Source organism: Penaeus monodon, chromosome 43 (genome assembly GCF_015228065.2).
Source record: "Penaeus monodon isolate SGIC_2016 chromosome 43, NSTDA_Pmon_1, whole genome shotgun sequence".
In the NCBI taxonomy this organism is placed as follows: Eukaryota; Metazoa; Arthropoda; class Malacostraca; order Decapoda; family Penaeidae; genus Penaeus; species Penaeus monodon.
This window is the reverse complement of record NC_051428.1, coordinates 24,684,440-24,707,257: the sequence shown is the minus strand read 5'-3', so window position 1 is coordinate 24,707,257 and position 22,818 is coordinate 24,684,440. Positions and strand designations below refer to the sequence as shown.

The following is a 22,818-nucleotide window of genomic DNA, read 5'->3' as shown; positions in this document are numbered from 1 at the left end:
AAAAACCAACAAAACAATTTATTTTATTTTTTTTTAAAATTTAAATTTAAAATATATTTTAAAATAATTTTTATAAAAAAATTTTTTAATAAAAAATTTAATTTTTAAAATTACAATTTATACTTTTACCTAAAAAAAGGGGATTTATTTATTGTTGGGTTTTGAAAATTTTTAAACTTTTTGGAAATATGTTTATAAATGGTTTTATTTTTACCCTTTTTCATTTCAAAAAAAATTTAGGTAATTTTGAAAATAAATTTTTTTAACCCCTTTAACTTTTTTTAAAACGGGCATTTAAATATTAATAATTTTATTTTGTTTATTCAAAAACTTATTTTGGGGTATTAATTTTGGTTGTTATCCGGTTGAAAAGGTAAACCCCCTTGGGGATTGTGAAAATCTTTGGGATTTAATTAAAATATAACATTTAACCCCTTTCTTTAAACTATTAAATACATTTCCCCCAGAAAACCAAATTTAAACCCCGGGGAAAACAAGGGAATCACTTTTGGGCAAAGAAAAACCGGGGGAAACGGGGAACTAAAAAAAAAACCACAAAAAACTCCCTCCATCCCGAAAAAACCCCAGGCCCCCAAACGCATACCATACCCCCGGGAAAAACCCGGGAAAAACCCCCGGAACATACCAAACAAAACCCCAAAACACGAGAAAAACAGACATCCCATACACACAGCACACACACACGAGAAACAGACCCCCCGAAAAAAAACCCATACAAAGAAAAAACCCCCCCAAACAAAAACATACACACAAACAACAAAAAATGAAAAAACCCAAATTCCCCGAGACCCCAAAACAAAACAAAACGGCATCCCATAACGAGGAAAACCCACGGAAAACCCAGAATACCTAAAAAAGGGGCCCACCCCGAGAAAAACGGGAAAAAACCCCATAACCAAAATAAAATTAAGGAAAACCAATTAAAAAATTTTTCTTTTCTTAAAGGGTTTCGTCTTTTGTTTATAATTTAAAACCCTTTGTTAAACCTTCCCCAAACCAACATTTAGAAATTTTTATAAAAAATTTTAAACGGAAAATAATTATAATTAAAAATAATTTTAACAAAATTAATTTTTTTTTTTCTTTTCTTTTTTTAAAGGAAATTGGGCTTTTTTTCACCCCCAAAATTATATATTATTTTTTTAACCCCTTTAAAATTTTTAATCTTTTTAAAATTATTTAAATTTTTTTTTTTTTTTTAAAAGGGGGGCAATCCTAATTGCCTTTTGGGAAGGGAAAAGGGGGGTGCCAACCCTAAACCAGGATTTCCCCTTCCCGGGGGTTTTGAGGCCGTGCTTCCCTTTGGGCCACCCGGTTTCTAAATATTTTTTTGGGAGGGAATTGATAATTTTAAAAACAACGGGGGCCCGGGTTTGGACTAATAAACTAATTTTCCCCCCGGGAAAATTTTACCCAATGCCAACCCCTCCCCACCCCCAAATATATTATATAAATATTATATTTTAAAATACCTTAATTTATTATATATATATGCAATTTTTTTAATATTTATTTTGTAATATATTATTATATAAAAAAAAATAAATTTAAAACACAATAAACAAAAGATATATATATATATATATATATATAATATATTATTTTTATATATTATAAACAAAATAATATATATATAATTTTTATATTTTTATTTTATTTTTTAAAATATAAAATTATATTTTATATATACTATATAAAATAAAAATTTAAAATTTATAAAATAAAAAAAAAACACTACAAAAAATATTACCACACAAAACAAATTTAAAATATATATATATATTATATTAATATATTATATTAATATTTTTAATATATATATATCCCACATAAAAAATAATAAAATTTAAAAAGACAAAATTAAAAAAAATTGCTTAATAGGTAGATAATAAAATTATAAAATATAAAATAATATATATATAAGAAATATAATATATTTTAATACAATAGGTTTAAGAAATATATAATAAATAATATAATAGATATATATATATTTTAAATATATATAATATATAATATATAATATAAAATTATATATAATAATATATAGGTATATAAAAATTTTTACATAAAAATAAAAATTATATATATTATAAATATATTATTTTAAAAATAAAAATATTTTATAACATATAAACATTAATATATATATAAAATAATAAATATATATATAAAAATTTATCATATATTAAAATTATTTTATATATATATGAATATATATATATAAAAATATTTTTTATATATAAGATTTTTATAAATTTATTTTAAAATTTTATTTTAAAATATATATTATGAAATGTTTTAGGGATATAAATAAAAATATATATAAAATATATATATATATATTAATATATATTTTATAATATAATTATAAAATATATTTATATGTATCCATAAATAAATTAATACTACACCCCCCCCAAATTTTTACATATATATATATATATATATAATATATATATATAATAAAATATTATAAAATTTTATGGTGTGTGTGTGTGTGGTGGGTGTATGTTTTGGTGTGTGTGTGTGGGGTGGGGTTTTTTGGGTTTTGTGTTGCGCCCACTTTCTTGCGAGGGGGGTTCGGCCTAAGCCTGTAGAGGGAAAGAAAAGGGGATATTGCAAGGTTCCCAGTAGGAATAAAACTTGGGACCAGGGAAGATGGGAAAGCTCAGGGTTAAAGATGCACCTTTCCCCCCCGCGGCGGGTTGCAAAAGGGCCTTGTTCCGACTTTTAATCATCAAAACAATTTACCCTGATTATTTTTACCCTTAGTTTTATCTTTATCATTATTACTTTTTGATGAACATCATCATTGTTATCACTGGGACTATTAGATCATTACATCATTATTTTTATTACTACTACGTCGGGTTCATTTTTTTGTTTTTTATCATTATTTATAAAAGGATCTTTATTTTATTTTTGTTTTTAAATTTGTATTATTCTATTTTTTATATTAATTTTTTAAATTTATTTTAGTTTTTGTTATTGTTTTCATATTTATTTTTTTATTTTCTAATTATTTTAATTATTCTATTATCAATTATTTCATTTATCATTTTTTCTTCAGTTACTTACATTATCAATTTTATATCTAAATTTTTCCAACCCTTGGGGTTACGCCATTCATAAGGGGGGGGGATGTGGGTTAACACGGAATATAGTTTTTGGTGCGATTTGGTTTGGAAACCCTTGTCAATTTTATTATTGTTTTTTCCGAAAACCTTTTTTAAAATTTTATCGGGAAACTTTTTCAGGCCCATGTTTAGGGCCCGTTTTTTGTCTTGAAATTTATTTTTAAATGACTACGCACACATATATAGTTACGGAGTTTGTACAAAACCCCAGAGTTTAAAATTTAAAGAACAAAAAATATAACAGATAAAACACATCCCACACACACACAAAAAAAACATTCACACACACACACACACGCCCCACAAACCACACACACAAAACAAACAAACACATACAACAGTTAAAAAGGACATAAAAAAAAAAAAAAAAAAAAAATAAAGATATTTAATGAACTTTTAAAAAATGTAATTAATTGAATAAAATTTTGTTTTTAAACAATTAAAATTGGATTGTTTTTAATTAAAAAAAAAAATTTTTGGATTTAATGATTAATTAAATTGCAATTAATTTAATTGTAATGAATTAAACATAGAATCCTAATTTAAAAAACCCACACAAGATAGACAGCATAAATAAGCCTTATTTTGGGGGAAATATAAAAAATATTAAGTAAAGTTTTTAAAAACCTTTAGGGACTCGGGATTAATCAAATCAGGACGAATCAATTGACAATATCTAAGCTTTGGGGGATTATTCGAGAAAAAAAGAATAAGGAGGAGGAGGGAAAGAAGATAAATTATAATGATAAAGATGATAATAATTTTGAAAAAAATAGAAAAAAATTAAAAATTAAAGATAATAAACATAATAATAAAATAATTTAAAAATAATGATAAAATAATAATAATGATGTGAAAAAATTAATAAAAAATAATAAAATTAATAAAATAATAATAAAAATAATAATAAAGAGAAGAAGAAGGGAAAAAGAAAAAAGGGGAAGGGGGGAGGAGGGGAAAAGGGGGGGAAGGGAAGGAGGGGGATGAAAAAGAAAAACACAAAACACCCCACACACACACACACACACAAAAACAAAAATATATATATATATATAATATATATAAATTATATAAATATATTTTATATATATATAAAAGCATTAAAAAGATATTTTAAATATATAATATATATATTATATTTAAAAAAAATTTTATATAGATTATATATGCATATATAATTTATATATTAGAATATATATATAATATAAATATAAAAATATTATAAAAGGACAATTTTATATATATATATATATATTATTATATATAAAAATATATATTATATATTTTATATATATATATAATTATAAAATATTTTAAAAGACAAGGTTTTGAAGAGAATGAAAATCTTCACAAAACAAGAGATGTATTTGACCCGGTTTTGATTTCGTCTTCGTCAGGGAAAAATGGGGAAGATATTCATTCTCATTATTAAACCCTTTTCACATTTGTCAAAATGAAAAGGTTATATATAAAATTATATAAAATATATATATATAATAATATTTTTAATATAATAAATATAATATATAAATGGGGTGTTGGGGGGGGTGGGGGGGGGTGGGGGGGTGTTGGGTTTGGGGTATGGGATAATAAAATAAATAAAATATATAAATAAAATATAAAGATATAAATTAAAATTAAAGGCCCAAAAATGGGAAATAATAAAATACAATTTTAAATAGAATATTAGATATAAAATATATATATGTATTAATATATTTGGGGGTTTTGTGTGTGTGGGGGGTGTGTGTGTGTGGGGGTGTGTTGGGGGTTTTTTTTTTTTGGTTTTTTTTTTTGTTGTTTTTTTTTTTTTTTTTTTTGTTTTTTTTTTTTTTTTTTTTTTTTTTATTTTTAATATATATAATAATAAAAAAACCCAAAAAACACACACACACACCCCACACACAAAACACCAACCAAAACACCACACACACACACACACACAAAAACACACCACACATACACGCTATATATATACACAATATTTATATATATAAAGTTTTGGTGTGTGTGTGTGTGTTGGTGTGAATATGTATAAAATATATATGCATGTTTATATATATGTATATATATATAAATATATTATATTATATATATATAAATATAAATAAAATATATATATATAAGATTATATATAATATAGTTTTAAAAATAAATATAGGGATAAATATATAATTTCATTAAATATTATATTAAATACATATAATATTATAAAAGAATAATAATATTTATATATAATATATATTTTAAATATATTTTGTGGGTTGTGTGGGTGTGGGTGTGGGTGTGTGTGTGTGTGTGTGTGTGTGTGTGTTTTGGTGGGGGTGTGTGTTTTTTTGGGGGGTGTGTGGGTGTGTGTGTGTGCCAAAATATATATATAAAATAATATTATATATAGGAAATTTGGGGTAAAATAATTTTATATAAAAGATATATATAATTATATAATAGATATATGGGATAGTAAATATTATATAATTAAATTATGAATTTTTAAATTATAATATATAATATAGGGGGGGGGGTGTGTGTGTTTTGTGGGTGTGTGGTGTGTGTAAATATAAATATATATAATATATATATATATATATATAAAACACCACACAATATATTTTATAGATATATATATATATTTTATTTTATATAATAATATATATATTATATATACACATAAGAATAGATAATGCAAATTTTGACATACGTAAAAATTTTTAAAAATATATATAAAATTTTAAGAAAAATTTTATATATATATATAAAATATTTATAATTTTTAAAATTAATATAACAAAATATATAAATTTTATATATATATAATTAATAAATATAATAGAAATATTTTAATAGATAAAAATATATGTAAAATAAATACCACACAAAACAACACAAACACAAAACACAAAAACACACACCACACCCCCTACACACACCCCACACCCCCACACACATGCAAATATATACATACGTTAAAAATATAAAAATATATATTTTTTATATATATAAAAATATAAAATATATAATATTTATAATATTTTAAAAAAAAAAAAACACGCACAAAAACACACCCACACCCACACACACCACACACCCCAAAACCCCACAAACACATTATATATATAAAAATATATATTAAAATATATATATAAAATTAATTTTTATAATAATATAATATAAATATAATATATAAAAATATTAAAAGATATATTAATATTATGTATAAAATATATTTTATATATATATATAATATTATATATATATATATATATAATATATATAAGTAATTTCCCCACACACCCACACACAAAACACACACACCCCACACCCCACACACAAACACACACACACACATTTTATATATCTATAATATATATTTAAATGTTATATAATAAAGTTTTATATATTATATATAATATTATATATATAAAATATATATATATATATATATTCATACATGTATACATATATAAAAGTAGAAACCTATATAAAAATAGGAAAGAAAGAAATTAAAGATTTTTTTCTTTTAAATATCGTCATTCTTGAGGGCATTTGGGGGCAGTTGCAACAAGAGATAAAAAAGGGGGGGGTTTAAAGGTATTCCCTTTACCCTTTGCAAGAGTCCCTTCATAAAAGATCAAAATTTTTAATGAGAGGTCTTTACTCTTTACTCTGAATTAGTATCATTATTATAATTTCTAAAGAGTACTGTGGGTTGTATGTTCCTCAGTGCTTAGTAAAGGGGCTTTTATTTCTCTTGCAAAATATTATTTGTTTATTTGTATATTATTAGTATTATCATTTTGTTATTTAAAATTTTAATATATATATATAATATAAATAATAAAAATACATATTTTTAAATATGGGGGGTACACACACACACACCCCACACACACACACACACACACCCCACAAACACACACACACACAACCCACACCCCACACAAAAACACACATATATTATATTTTTATATAAAATTTATATATTATAAATATATATAATAATAATATAAATATATATTTTATTTTTATTATATAATTATATTATATATATATATATTTGTTTGTGGGTGTGGGGTGTGTGGGTTTAATAATATATTTTATATTATATAATTAAATATTAAATATATTTTATAATATATATATTATATACATATAAAAAAAATATATTAATATTATATATAATTATTTTATATATATATGTATTTTTTATTATTGTATATATATATATATATATATATATATATATATTTTATATATATTAAAATATATTATAATATATATATAATTATATATAATGTGTGTGTGGGGTGTGTGTTTTTTGTGTGTGTTTGTGGTTTTGTGTGTGTGTGGTGTGTACACACATATATATATGGGGTGTGTTGGGTTTTTTTTGAATATATATAAAAATATAAAATAAATATATAAGTATTTTATATAAATTTAAAATTAGTATGCATGTATATATATATTACTTTTTTTCTTTTTCTTTTTCTTTTCTTTTCTTTTCCTTTTCTTTTCTTTTCTACTTTTTGGGGGGCAGGGGGGTTTAAAAATTAAAAAATGGCCCGAGGAATAATTTCAAGGTAATTTATTTTAAACCCCAAAAAACAACATACTTTTCCACAAAAAACAAAAAAAAAAACATGTGGGGCAAACCCTAAAAATTACTAAACGTACCCTAGTTTTCCCCCATAATCACTCCCCCTAATCCTAGTAAGGCCACGGGGGCTCTCCTTTGTGTCAAGACGCTGGTAAGTGTGTTATCTTTGCTATCACACATACATGTTTTAGGTATGGAGAAAAGGGGAGACTATAGTATTATTTTTACCAGTGAAAAAAAAAACATTGTATTGGTATTTTATTATTATTATTTTTATATTTTTATATCACATCATTATTTTATCATTATTATTTTTATTATTATTAATTTTTTATTATTATATTATTATTATTATTTTTATTAATTATTATTTTATTTTTATTATTATTTTGCAGGGAAAAAGTGAGGAAAATTTTTAAATCTTTCCATGAGTCGGGGATTTCCCAAAAGTCTTGTTTATAAAAATATCATAATTATGGGTGTGCTTTTTTCAATATATACCATACAAAATATATTCGCAAACCCTTTCACATAAATTATACCCAAAATACATACAAAACCCCACCTAGATTTTAAACACACCGACGGAAATACAAGCATACACAAACACACACACCCCACACACAAAATACACACACACACCCACACACACCCCAAAACAACACACACACACACACACACAAAACACAACCCCACACAAACCAAAAAAAACCCCCACACCACACAAACATACACAAAACACACCCCACACAAAACACACAAAAACACAACACACCCCAAAAAACGCAAACCCGAGCTTTTTAGATTTTTAGAGCATGGGTTACATGGGGTTTTACCACATTTGTGTAAAAAAGATCTTGCAAAGTCGAAGGAAATTATTCACATCAAAGAAGATTGTCATACACACGCGCGCACACGGACGCACATCCACACAAAAACACAAAACACAACACACACACACAAAACCAACAAAAAACAACACACACACACACACACACACACACACACGCGCGTGCGCACTCAAGCACAAAAGCCTTTAATCCTCACGGCTTGACCTAGCTCATCTGACCCTTTTTTCCCACACTAACAAAGAGAAAAATCTTCGAACATATATATATATATATAACCTTTCGTGTTTTTTTTTGTATTTTTCTGTAATATATTTGTGTATGATTCTTTCTATCTATAGCTATACATTTTACTTCCTCTTTTTTTTAGAACCTTCCCCAAAAAAAGGGGAGGGGGGTAACCCTATAAGAGATAGAATATATATATATATAAAATATATATATATAAATATATTTGATATATATATTTTAAATTAAAATTTTATGGTATATATATAATAGAATATATTTTATAATATATATAATAACATTACACAAACACTTTTATATATAATATTTATAAAAATAGAATTTTTAATTTTTTATATAATATATATGTAATAAATATGTATAATATTACATATTATTTTATATATATATATATATAATAATATATTAAAAATATATAGATTACACACACAAAACACACAAACACCCACACACACACACACACCCCACACACCACACACCCAAAAATATAAAATATATAATATAATAATATATATATATATATATATATATATATATATATATATATATTCTGTCAGTGTATTTATCTATCTATATTTGTCCATCAGTCTATTAATGTATATCTCTCTATATATATTTCTTCTTCTACTGAAATAAAAAATATGAGGAAAAGAAAATGAAACTGCACCATCAGAAAAAGGAAAAAAGAAAGAAAACGTGAAACGATCCAAAACAAAAACAACAACAACAAAAAAAAACAAAAACAACAAAAAAAACAACAGTAACCCTCGACATACGTCTTTTCTTCCATAATAAAACGAGCCTTTGATATCTATTTCAGTGCTAATCCTCATGACATTTAGTCTCACGCGACAACAATTTTCTAAAGACACAATAAAATATTTAAAAAAGGGAAAACCCCCATAATTTTTTGGACATTTAAAAGGCAAAGAAAAAAATACATTTGCATGTTTGAATATAAGGGGCGAAGGTAAAAAGATTATTTGTGGAAATTTGCTTTGGGTTTTTTGAATGGGATGGAGGAGGGGAAAAATACAGGGGAGGAAAAAAACACACACACAAAAATAATATATATTTTATATATGTTTTAAATTATAAAATTATATATTTAATATATATTATAATATATTAATATATTTTATATAAAATATATTTAGAGAAGGAGAGAGAGGAGAGAGAAGAGAGATGGAGGGGACGAGAGAGAGGGAGAGAGGAGAGAGGAGAGAGGGGAGAAAAAGGAAGGAGAAAAATAAGATTTGAGAGAGAATTTAAAGAGGGTAATATAAGACAGATAGAAAAGATAGATAGAGAGAAAAAGAATTAGAGCGAACGAGCGAGCGAGCGAGCGGGGCGAGCGAAGAGAGAGAGAGAAGGGGAGAAAAGAAAGGAAAGGGGGGAGAGAGAGAGAGAGGAAAAAGAGAGAAAAGAGGAGGAGAGAGGACGGAGAGAGGGGAGAGAGGCGAGAGAAAATAGATACCTAGGGATATATTTTATTTATTAATAATGGGGATTTGCCTAAGGATGTATATGTATACACACACACACACACACACACACACACACACACACACACACACACACACACACACACACACACACACACACTATATATATATATATATAATATATATATATATATATATATATATATATATATATATATATATATATATATATATATATATATATGTATATATATATATATATATATATATATATATATATATATATATATATATATACATATGTATATTTATATTTACACACACACACACACACAGATAGATAGATAGATAGAGAGAACAAGAGGGAAAGAAACAGGAAGAGAAACATAACGAGAAAAAGAGACATGAACAGAATGTGACGCACGGAGAACACGTCAGGGCAACACGCATCTTAAACTTCACTTCTTTTAATCTCATCTCTTCATCTATTTATCTATATCTAAGGCGAAGAGGCACTTGTTCTTTTTAACCAACCTGCCAGTCATCAAAATTGCAAATCATCATGAGCAATTTGTTATCAATCATCACTAATCTGTTATATGTCTCTTTCCTTCGACGAAAAAGAGAGGGAGAGATAAAAAAAAGAAAAGAAAAAATCATATTTAACTTATAATATTCCATTACGTATAACTAAAATAATTCTTTTTATAATATTTTTATTGGGGTAAATCATATTCATAATGCTAGGCTATATCTCATTCTATATATAAGAACCTTAATTGTAATACTGATTAGAGGAATTAAATGCTCGTTCGAAACACACTTGCCAAGTCAAAGAAAAATGTTTATTTGATACCGCTTTCAAAATTTCGAAACTTTAGCTGTTCACATTTCAAAGAGGACGAAGAAGAAGAAGAAGAAGAAGAAGAAAGGAAATTGAAGTGTGTATTATGTCCATAGCGAAAAACTAAATCTATTTCGAGTGTGGTAGTGGAAGAATTTAGTTATTACAGCTGTGGGGAAAATAACGACAGCTAGGGGAAAACACGAGGGATAGGGGAAAATAACGACAGCTAGGGGAAACGCGAGCGCTAGGGGGAAATACGACAGCTAGGGGAAAACACGAGGGATAGGGGGAAATACGACAGCTAGGGGAAAACATGAGGGCTGGGGGGAAAATATGACAGCTAGGGGGAAACGTGAGGGATAGGGGAAAATATGACAGCTAGGGAGAAACGTAAGGAGAAGGGGGGGGGGAGAAGGGTAGAAAAACTAGGGGAAAAACGTGCGAACTTGAGGGAAAATATGATGAAATATGAGAAAACGTGTGAACTGTGGGGAAAAATAAGACCTAGGAGGTAAATATAACTAGGGGAAAACATGAGAATTATGGGGGAAATATGACAGCTATGGGAAAACATAAAGGCTAGGGGAAAATTATGACAGTTAGGGGATATATATGAAAAGTATGACAGTCGGGGAAAACATGAGAGCTAGGGGAAATATATGACAGCTAGGGGAAAATATGATAAGACGACCTGAGGAAAACATGAGAACTATGGGGAAAATTGGAGAGAGAGATAGAGAGAAAAAAAGAGAGCATGATAACGAGGAGAAAAACATAATAACAATAACAACTTTCTTGTGGTATTCGAAGCATGTGGTTAGTTTCTTCAGAATCGTTTTCTTGGGCCAAGGAAACGAAGCAATTTTGGGAAGGGAAGAAATAAAAACAAAATAAAAGCTATATTTATTAATATACCTCTATCAGTATGAAAACACACACACACACACACCACAGGAAACCATACATACGCACAAAAAAACGCACTCATATACAAACAAACGAACAGACACACACACAAGAAAAAAATGACAGCTGGGATTAATAGAAAGAAAAAGAAATGTTAAGGATAATAACACAACATAATATCTGCTGTGCAAAAGTGTATTATAATACGTGTGTACAGTACAGTAACATGTTTCAATTTCTTAAATGAAATAAACTTGACATAAAAATTTAACTTAAACAATATTATATAACTGCAATAAGTACTGTTTTTTCGTTATGCGGATAATGTTTGAGCGTTTCATAAGATGTACGCATATAAACTGTATATTTATATTACTTGACACAAACAAGAATTTATAATATGTTAAGTTAAAGGATATTTTTTTATCATGTATATATAGTTCATATGCTGTTGATAAAGCAACCTCTTTATATCATACACATAAAAAAACATATAAAGGCCATATTTTTCTTCTGTACAATACCAAATAAACCTTAGACTGTGTGTACAAAATGTATGAATGAGAATGAATATCTTCACAATACAAGAGATGTATTTGAACTGTTTCGAAATACATTTATTTCTGAAGAAGATATATAATCGAAACCGGTCAAATACAGTCTCTTGTATTGTGAAGATATTCATTCTCCTTCATACCTTTTCTACATTTGTCAACATGCATACGGTTCAAACCTTAAACTACTTTGTACGAGCAGTTAGCTGTTGCACAAACTCAACTGCTAATAAGAGATCCCTATTTTACATTGTGTGCAGTTAATACGTGTAGTTAGACTGCACAAGTTATATAAAGAATTCAGATTACAGTTCACTTCCTGTAGTGAGACTGGCCTATGAGATTATATGGAAAATGCTTTCGAAGTTGCAGTTAACTATCTACAGTTACACTGCTATCACAGATCATGATTATGATTTCACTTACAGTTAACTCTCTACAGTCAGACTGTATCATATCACGTACAAAACATTAAAGTGCTTAAAATCTTACGTCACACATACAGTTAACTCTACAGTCAGACTGCTTCATGCCATAGAAAACGCCAGATATCATTTTGAGATTACAGTTAACTTTCTACAGTCAGACTGTTCCATATCACGTAAAAAAAACTATGATTCCACAGTTAACTCTCTCTAGTTAGACTGCTGAGCTTATACAACACACACAATTCAACAAGAGACAAGATAACAAGGCCTTCTTAACCCTTCCCTTTCTTCAAAGGATACCATGCCACACAACAGGGCTAGGTTAGGTTAGGTTAGGTTAGGAGGCTCTATGTTACAGCCCCATTAAGCCGGCGACCCGTTGGGCATCCTCTCGTACCCCCGGCGGACCTTCATGAGACGCGAGTGGACACAGGGTATGAGGAGAGGCACTTTGAGCAGAATGGTGAGGAAGCACAGGAAGACGATAATCTGAGAGAAAGAAAAAAAGAGATCGATAAAGGAGAGGTTTAGAAAAGTGTGTCTGGAATTATTACTATTATCATCATTATTAGTATTATCATCATCAATATCAGTATTATCATCATTATTATCAGTATAATCAGTATCATTATCAGCATTTTTATTATTATTATTATTATTATTATTATTATTATTATTATTATTATTATTTATTTTGGTCTTGAGATGAATGGTGTTTGTATCGGGAACTGATGTATTTTATTGTATGGGGTTAATATTAGAATGATGTTTCTAGAATAAATATAGTTTTGGGTCTGGAATTAATCTTTCACCAATTTGCGAATAGAAGTAATGTAATGTAAAATTATTATTATCATTATTATCATTTTATCAACAATGGATGTCTTTTCACTACAATATCAATCTCAAGAAAATAATGATTTTTTATCCATGGCATTCCTTGATTTAAAGTATTTAAAATCGCTCCATGTCAAAGTTTACGAATAATACATATTTATGTTTTTCATTCCGCATAAAAAAAAAAACAAAAAAAAAAAAATATAAAAAAAAAATACATACACCTAACCTACATACTTAATAGTTATATAACTTTCAACGATACATTTAAAGGCAAAAACTGAAGGCAGATCTACAAAGTATAAGAAAAGCACATTATGGGATGATAATGATAACGATGATGATGATAGTGATAATGTGTGATGGTGATGATAACGATAATTATGGTGATAGTGATAATGATAATGAGTGATGATAATAATGATAATTATGGTGATAGTGATAATAATAATGAGTGATGATAATAATGATAATTATGGTGATAGTGATACTGGTAATGATGGTGATGATGATAATAGCGATAATTCTGATGATTGTGATAATATTAGTGTTGGCGCTGAAAATAATAGTGATAATGATGATAGTAATAATAAGGATAATTAGGATTATGACACTGATACTGATAGTGATAATAATGATGACAGTTAATGATTAATAATGCTAACAATAAAATATTTTAAAATTATTTATATTTTTTCCTAATTTTAATTTCACTGGAAAGGGAAGATTTAATCACTCATTAATTTTTTTCCCTGAACAAAATGAATTTTCGAAACCCCCAAAAAGGGCAAAAAATGGGAAAAGTTTAGATTATTTTTTATTATTATTATTATTATTATTATTATCATTATATGATCATCATTATCATCACCATTATCATTATCACATCATCATTATCCTCATTATCATCACCATCATCGTCACTATCACCATCGTCATTATCATCATCACCATCATCATCATTATTAACATAATTTTTTATTATCACTTTTGCATTAATTATATCGCAGTTCTTATAAACAATATTCTTATCTGTTTCATTAATTTCCATGATCTTTATCATCACATTCTTCTTCTTCCTTTACTTTAAAAAAACCCTTATTATCATTACTAAACACCCTTAGTTTTCCCTAAATTCAAAAACCGTCACTAAATACAGTTTTCGATAAAATTATAAATCATACGAAAATCATACAAGTAACCATTCAAACTTATAAAAAGAAAAAAAAAGGTAGGGAAAGAACCTGTTTTTTGCTTCAAAAAAGAAAAAAAAGAGGAAAAAAAAGAAGAGAGGCCTGCTTACGTTATAAATTACGTAATCAATAAAGGCACGTGGATTTTTTTCAACCTCGGCAGATAATGAGCGAGTGAACGAAGGGGAGGGAGGGAGAGCGAAAAAAGGAGGGGGGGGGGGGGGGGGGGAAGGGGGGGGGGAAAAGGGGGGAAAAGGGGTTGGGGGGGGAGAAGAGAGAAGAGGGGAGGAGGGAGAGGGAGATAGAGGGGGGAGGGAGAGGGAGAGGGAGAGAGGAGGGGAGGGAGGGAGGGAAAGAGGGGGAGGGAGGGGGAGGGGAAAACGAGAAGAGAGAGAGAAAAGGAGAGAGAGGGAGGAGAGAGAGAGAAGGGGAGAGAGAGATAAAAAGGGGGAGAGGAGAGAGAGAAAGGGGACTGTTTTTGGCGTACATTCATACTACATACATATATGCATTATATATATTTTTATATATATATATTATATAAATAAATAAATATATAAAATATTTTTTCACACACACAAATATAAAGATAGTAGTTTAGAGGGACAGAATATATAAGTACGAGACGAAACCAGCCGAGACAGCAAAAATTTAAAAAACCCCCTGACACGCACAAAAAAAATCCAGCTCAACCCCAAATAAGGGGACCAACAAACACACAAAAGCGAACCCCATTGAAAAAAAAAAAAAAATTTCTAAGAACCCCCCTAAAAGTCATACACGGGGACCAAAAAAACTACCACGCCATATCAGCCCAGTCTTATTAGGGTAGGGCCACACAGCTGATCATTCCCCCGCCCAACCCCTCAAGGGTCGGATATCTGAGCACCATTAGTTGAGGGTTTGTGGGTATATGCCAATTAAGAAGCCGGTGGTTCTTTTTTTTTTAAAATCCCTTATTTATTTACTATAGCTGTTATTTTATTATCATTTTGTTTAAAAATTTATAATAATATTTTAATTAATTAGTAGGGGGATCTTTATTATAAGATTTAAAAAAACATTCTTTTTAATTATTATTATCCCCTTTATATTAATATAATCATTATAAAATATAATTATTATTGATTATTTTTTAAGAATACCATTATTATTTTATCATTTCATCTTTTAATCGTTATTATAATATCATTACTATTACCTTGTTCTTTTTATTATCATTATTATCATCATCACATTAAAATTATTTTGTCTATATTATCTTTAGGGATTATTTTTCAGTATTATTTTTAAATGTTACTGATATTATCATTATTACTACTATTGTTATAATTATTGTTTTTTTCATTACATACTTTTCTCAACTTTTATCATAGCACTACTATTTTTAAATAATAATCTTTATTCATTTTTTCCATTACTGTTATCATTATTATCTTTTTCCCCCTTATCATTTTTTTCACTAACATTGTCTTTAAACGACTATCTTTTATTATCATAAGGGTTTCTAATTATCACCATCACTTTCATCACTGTTTTTATCCTTATTATTACCACCCCCCCTTAAAAAACACATCTTTATTATTACACATAAAATTTTTGCCCTAACTCTTGCGTTAACATATTTTTCATTTATAAAAGTAAATACTTAGCTCATATACCCAAACATAATCATTTTTCTCGTTTTTTCCTACGGGACATACCATTTGTTATTTTTCCGCTTGTGTCAGTTATATAAATATGAAATAAATCATTAAAAAGCATATTTTCTTTTCTCGTTTTTTTCAAACTGATTATCTTTTTTAATTTTCTGCTGCTTGGGGCCCAATTAATAAACAAATTTTTTTTTGGTGTTCTAATAATATACGATTATATAAAAAACCCCCATTGTGTATTTGCGGAAAATAGGGTTTGGGTAAATAAGAATATTATAACAACCCAAATTTTTTTGAATATACTTTTGGGCCTTTATATTCCTTATCGGACTGTGATAAGATAAAACGCATTATATGGCCAAATTTTCAAGAGTTTTTGGAAACTTGATGTTAGAATATCTATTTAAGGAAAAATTTTTTTCCCTTTCAGAACGAATTCACCTTTAATGGACAGCCTGCCAATAATATTACAAAAATTTTATAAAATAATAACTACTGATGATGTTTACTGATTACTACCATAATAAATGCTTTCTACTGCTTTATATAGAGGGGAAAATTTTAAAAGATTCTCTTAAAAATTCCTTTTTTTTTAATTGGGTTACAAAAATTATATTAGGGGTCCGATATTTAGTGAATTGAAAATTTTTCTTTCCCCAAAGGACTTTTGGGGTTCATAAAAAAAGCTTCCCGTGCAAGGGAGCCATCGGAAAATGCTTTAAAAAAAAAAAAAAAAAAAAAAAATTATATAGGAAAAAAAAATCTACTTTTAAAATTTGCCATTTTTTTCATTTCGATCACTAACGTAACGTTTTTTCCAAAATTTAAAAATAAAAGAAAAATAAATTCAACCCAATCACCCCACTGACTCCTCTTTCTTCCCCTTTGAAAAAAAGGGGGCACAAGAGAAACAAACTAAAAATTTAAATTTCTTCCATTTCAAAAAATCGTTTTTTTTTCCCCCAAAGAAATTGAGAAAATATTTTAAATCTTTTTCTTTTTTAATTCACAATTCTTTTAAATCCTATCTATCGATTTTGGAAAAAATAATGGTTCGCTCTTTTTTTTTTTTTTTTGTTGTGTTCCAAATTTAAAACCCCCAAATTTAAAACTTTATATGAAAAATTTGGGCCACTATACTTTTTTAAAATTTTCATAACCAGCCCTTTCAGCCAAAGAAAAGAAAAACGGTTTAATATAAAATTAATTTTTTTTTTCCCTTTTCAAAATTTAAATTTAAACTGTTCAGTCGTTTTCCCCTTTTCCTCCCACCGCGTCTGTCTTGTTTTTTCAATTGTAATTGGGGACAGCAAAAAAAAAAAAAAGAAGAAAAAAAAAAAGAAATGCTGCAACGTTTTTAATTTCACCTTTTTTTTATCTACATATCTAAAGTGAGGGGTACCAAAATATTTTTGTAATCCAATGTTTTTACCCTTTTTCCACATCAATCCTCAAACCCCAATTAATCATCTCCAAAACATCAGCCCTAATCAACCACCCAAACCCCAAAAAGGGGTGAACGAGTGAACCCGAAAAACAGTTTTCCCGAAACACCTGCCTCGTTTTACTATCTGTTCGAATCCCCAAAAAGACGAACGGTAATTACTTAACGCCTCGTCCACTTAAAGAAAAAAAGAAGGGTAATATACTAATTTCAATCTTTCCCTGTATCAATCCACTAACTCCATCCCCTCTCAGTCGCCCTATTTTATCCCTTCAATTCCCCATTTTGCTGTGAAAAAGAAACAGTTCCCCAACTCTTGTGTTGGGTTTTTGTATCAGACAGTAGGAAAGACAATTTAAAAACCCGGAATTTTATCATCTTTCCCCCACTTTAATTTTCCCATCCCGCCAATTAAAATCAATCCCTTGGGCCCTTCAGTCACTAGTTTTTTCACCTCCCCCCCCCAAATGTTCCTATGAAGCAAAACTCGAAACCTTGCCTGTGTTTCGGACAGAACCCAAAAATAAAAATCAAACCCTCCACTTCCGGGGAAGCGACGGGTTTTTATAAAATACCCATTTTAATTTTCTATTTTTTAACCCCGTTATGTCATTTTACCCAAACCAAACAGTCACCAGTTTAAACATTCCCAAACCCCTAATCGTGAAAATGAAAAAATCTCGAAAAACCCCTTTCCTGTGGTTTTTGGACGGCAGAACAGCGCACTGAAAAACGCGGGGACCAAACACCCTTTTTTGTATCCCTTGAAGAAGGCGTGACCGGTGGGCGAGGAGGACCGAAACCACCCCAAAACCGCTGTAGGAAGCCGAATTTCCCCCCAGGTGATTCCCCGCGGTGACTGGGGGAAGCGAGGGATGCCTAGCATGCCCGGGCTCCTAGTAGGACTATGGGCCCGAAAGGGGAAGGGGGGTTAGAGGAAAAAAAAATGAGAGAGATGGGATGAGGGGGAGAAAAAAAGGGGGGGGGGGGGAGAGGGGGAGGGGGAAAAATATAAAAGAGGGAATGGTGTTGGCCCCGAGATAGGGTAGAAAAAGAAAAGGGGAAAAGAGAGGGGAAAAAAAGAAAGAAGAAAAGGGAAAAAAGAAAAAAAAAAAAAAAAGAAAAGAAAGAGAGAGAGGAGAGGAAGAGAGAGAGAGAAAACCGTGAAGAGTGAGAGAAAAGGGTAAAGACGTTTTTGAAAGTGCAGCAAAAGGGGAAAAAATGAAAGGGAAAGCGAAAAAGGGGCAGGGGTTTAAATTCCCCCTTTTTTACAATTATCAAAAAAGGGAAAATAAATCATAACTTGAAAAGAAGTACAGGAAACACACACCGAAGCAAAAAAGAGCTGCTGAGACCAAAAAGGGGGGGGCCCCTTCCTTCGTCCATTTTAGTTAAGACACCATACAAAAATTTAAAAAAAATATATTGTATATTCTCCCTATTTTTTTTTTTAAGGTTTTTAAGTTTTGGGAAAAATTTTCATTTTTGTTTCTTTTTGTAAAAATAAAAAATTTTTATCATCAAAGTGGTTTTTTATCATTATCATCATTTATATTAATTTAAACCTCATTTGATTTTATTACTGTTATCCTTATTATTTTCAATCTTAAACCAAGAGCTTTAAACGCAGAAAAAAAACAAAATTTTCCATGTAATATAAAAAAATACCCCCCGCCCAGACAAAAAAAAAAAAAAAAAAAAAAGAGAGGGAAAAAAAAAAATATATATATTACAATCCACCCTTTTTCAACTTAGTGAAGGGTCCCTAGGGCGCCGCAAGCCCATCTGTTTCCGGGGACTTTAAACCTTTTTATCGAGGGCCCCTTTGGGGAAAGGGGGAGTACTTAGTGCCTCTTTAAAACGGGAAAGGGAAACCCCTATGGTGCCTGAAAAGAGGGGAGAGGGAGTGGTGTTCATGTAGTTGTGCGAAAAATGGTACCCTTCGCGGACAAAAAATGTGGCTTTGGTAAAACTTTGAAAAAAGCTCCGAAACCCACCCCAACGAACGTCACATTCCTCAGGTATTCGAAAAAAGGTATTCGATGCGTGTTTGATACAAAAGTTCGACCCGCCCGAACCTGAGGGGAGAGGGAGGGTTTGGGGTCTCATTTCGTTGTGAACTTAATCGAAATTTTGGATTTCGCGGACAAAAAATCGTGGCTTTGGTGAAACCTCGGAAAGCTCCGGGAAACCCAAAACACGAAAAGTTCCACATTCCTCAGGTATTTTTGAAACGGGATTCGATGCGTGTTTGATACAAAAAGTTCCCGACCGCGCCCGAAAACCCGGGAGAAGGGAGGGGTGGGGCTTTTTTTCTTTTGCCCAAATTTTTTTGTACTTTTTGCGTTGGTGGATTGGAAGGGGACGAAAAGGGGGAGGTTTGGAAAAGGTAATTCCCCTTCTTTCTTTTTTTTATTTTTTTTAATTCCCGTTCCCTAAATTTTTTTTGTTTTCGCTTAATCGTGTTTTAATATTCGATCATCCTATATTAAAATCGGGATGCCACCCAATTGGGAAAAGGGGAAAATTAATTTACTCTAATTTACTCTATCTAGCTTATTTCACTCCTAATTTACAGATATGGATAATAAAATAGAAAAAGGGAAAAATTTTTTCGATAATATCTCAAAGTTTTAGGCTTTGCTTTCAGTTTCAATCTAGCATTGCAACAGAAAAAAATCAGGGTTGCAGTTTAACTTTCAAGGCAACTTAGAATGATTAAATATACTGATTCTGCAAAAATGATAAAGCCCACACACCCCCACACACACACACCCCAACACAAACACAAAAAAAAAAAAAAAAAAAAAAAAAAAAAAAAATCCTCAAAGTTACAGGCCCAACCCCTCCTCGTCCCCCCCCTTTCCCCCCCCTCCCCTCCCCCCCTTTCCCCTCCCCCCTTTCCCCCCTACCTGGCACATACAGAGCAGCAACATGGGGGTTCCCGGGGGAAAAAGCGAAGGCCACATTCCCTTCTTTAACGGGAATGTTGGAATTTATTCCAATTCCAGGCCCCTACTGTCCAATTCCCGGGCATATTTTGTCTCCTGTTTTTTTTTTGACGAAGGGAAAAAGATCGAAAAAAAGGGGCACGTGTGGTTTTTTATTATCATAATTTTTGCTGGGAGGCCCTTAAATTTTCCCAAAAAATTATCTTTATTATCAGTAAAATTTTTCAGTTCATTATTTTTTTTTTTCATTTTTACGGGGTAATTACGAAAAAAAAAAAAATTTTTTTAGTTTTTATTTTTTCAACTACTATTATTATTACTACTACTACTACAAAAAAAGATGATGATGAGATTGTCGTATTTTTTGAGATTATTATATATTTTTTTAAATAGAAAGAAAATTTTTTTATATTAAGAAAAAAATATTATAATAATATATATAAATAATATTATATAAATAATATATATATTCTATCAAAATGTATATACTCACAATGATAAATTTTAATATTGTGATGATGAGGATGATGATGAAGATAATAGTAGTAGTATATGTAGTAATAATAATAATAATAAAAATAAAAAAAATAATAATATAATAATAAAAAAATTAAAAAAATTAAAAATAATTAAAGATTGACAATAATAATGGGGAAAATAAAATGTTCATAAAAAACAACAAAAATAGGTTTTAGTTAAAAATAGTTATTGTAATAGTAAAGACGGGTAATAATAATAATAATAATAATAAGAATATTTAAAAATAAAAATAATAAAACGTAAAAAATGATAATAATAATAATAAAAATAATAATAATAATAATAATTAGTAATGATGAAAAAAAAATGATAAATAATTAAATAATAAAAATAATTTAAAAGTAATAATGGTTTAAAGATGAAAAATAATGGGATATCAAAAATAATAATGATTAATACTATCCCTAACATCACAAAATTTTTTGTCCTTTTTTTTTTATTATTTAATTAAAATTTTATCAACCCACATTTTGCATTATCATTCACTATTATATTATAATATATTTTTTTTTTTTTTGTTTTGAAAATCCCTTTTATCATTATTTTCTTGTTTTTTATTTTTAATTTTTATTTTATTTTATTATTATTATCATCATTTCTATTTTTAATTAAACTCGGTAAAAATAAAGAAAAAAAACAAAGCTATGCCCCCAAAAACCAAAGAACGGGGAAAAACGACATCACCTCATGAACAAAAGCAGATAGAACAAAAAAAAAACGAGAAAGGCCCCCCGAACCGGCCACTTTCCATTTTCCCGGGGAAAAAAAAACCGGGGGTTTTTTCGATTTCACGAGCCGTTTCCTTTAGCGCGCCGAAGTTACGGGGGGTAAACCCATATTTTGCACGGGTCCCGGGCACCCAAGGGGGATGGCTCGGTCGTTGCGCTGCTAATAGGGACCTGAAAATGGGCAAAGAATAAATAATAAAAATTTAAAAAAAGTAATACTAATAATAATAATAAACAATAATAAAAATAATAATGATATTTAAAAATAAAAAAAATAATGATGAAAAAAAAAATAATAATAATAATAATAATAAATTAAATAAATAAATAATAATAATAAACCAAAAAAAAAAATTTTTAAAGGGTTTAAAAAAATACCTAATAAAAAATAAAGTTTTTTTAAAAAACCTTTGGGAATTAAAAAAAAAGGAA

The 22,818-nt window shown here is 28.6% G+C and overlaps 1 protein-coding gene across 1 annotated transcript in view; it reads right to left on the bottom strand.

The window, feature by feature from the left end:
* Positions 1 to 12,233: 12,233 nt before the first annotated feature.
* The window catches only part of LOC119568206 (metalloreductase STEAP3-like), a 24,510-nt gene continuing 13,925 nt past the window's right edge, over positions 12,234 to 22,818 (bottom strand). Inside the window, exon 10 of the mRNA XM_037916635.1 lies at positions 12,234 to 13,527. Within this exon, the coding sequence (XP_037772563.1) occupies positions 13,402 to 13,527 (126 nt within the window). The 3' untranslated portion in view covers positions 12,234 to 13,401. The remainder of the gene's footprint in view (positions 13,528 to 22,818) is intronic.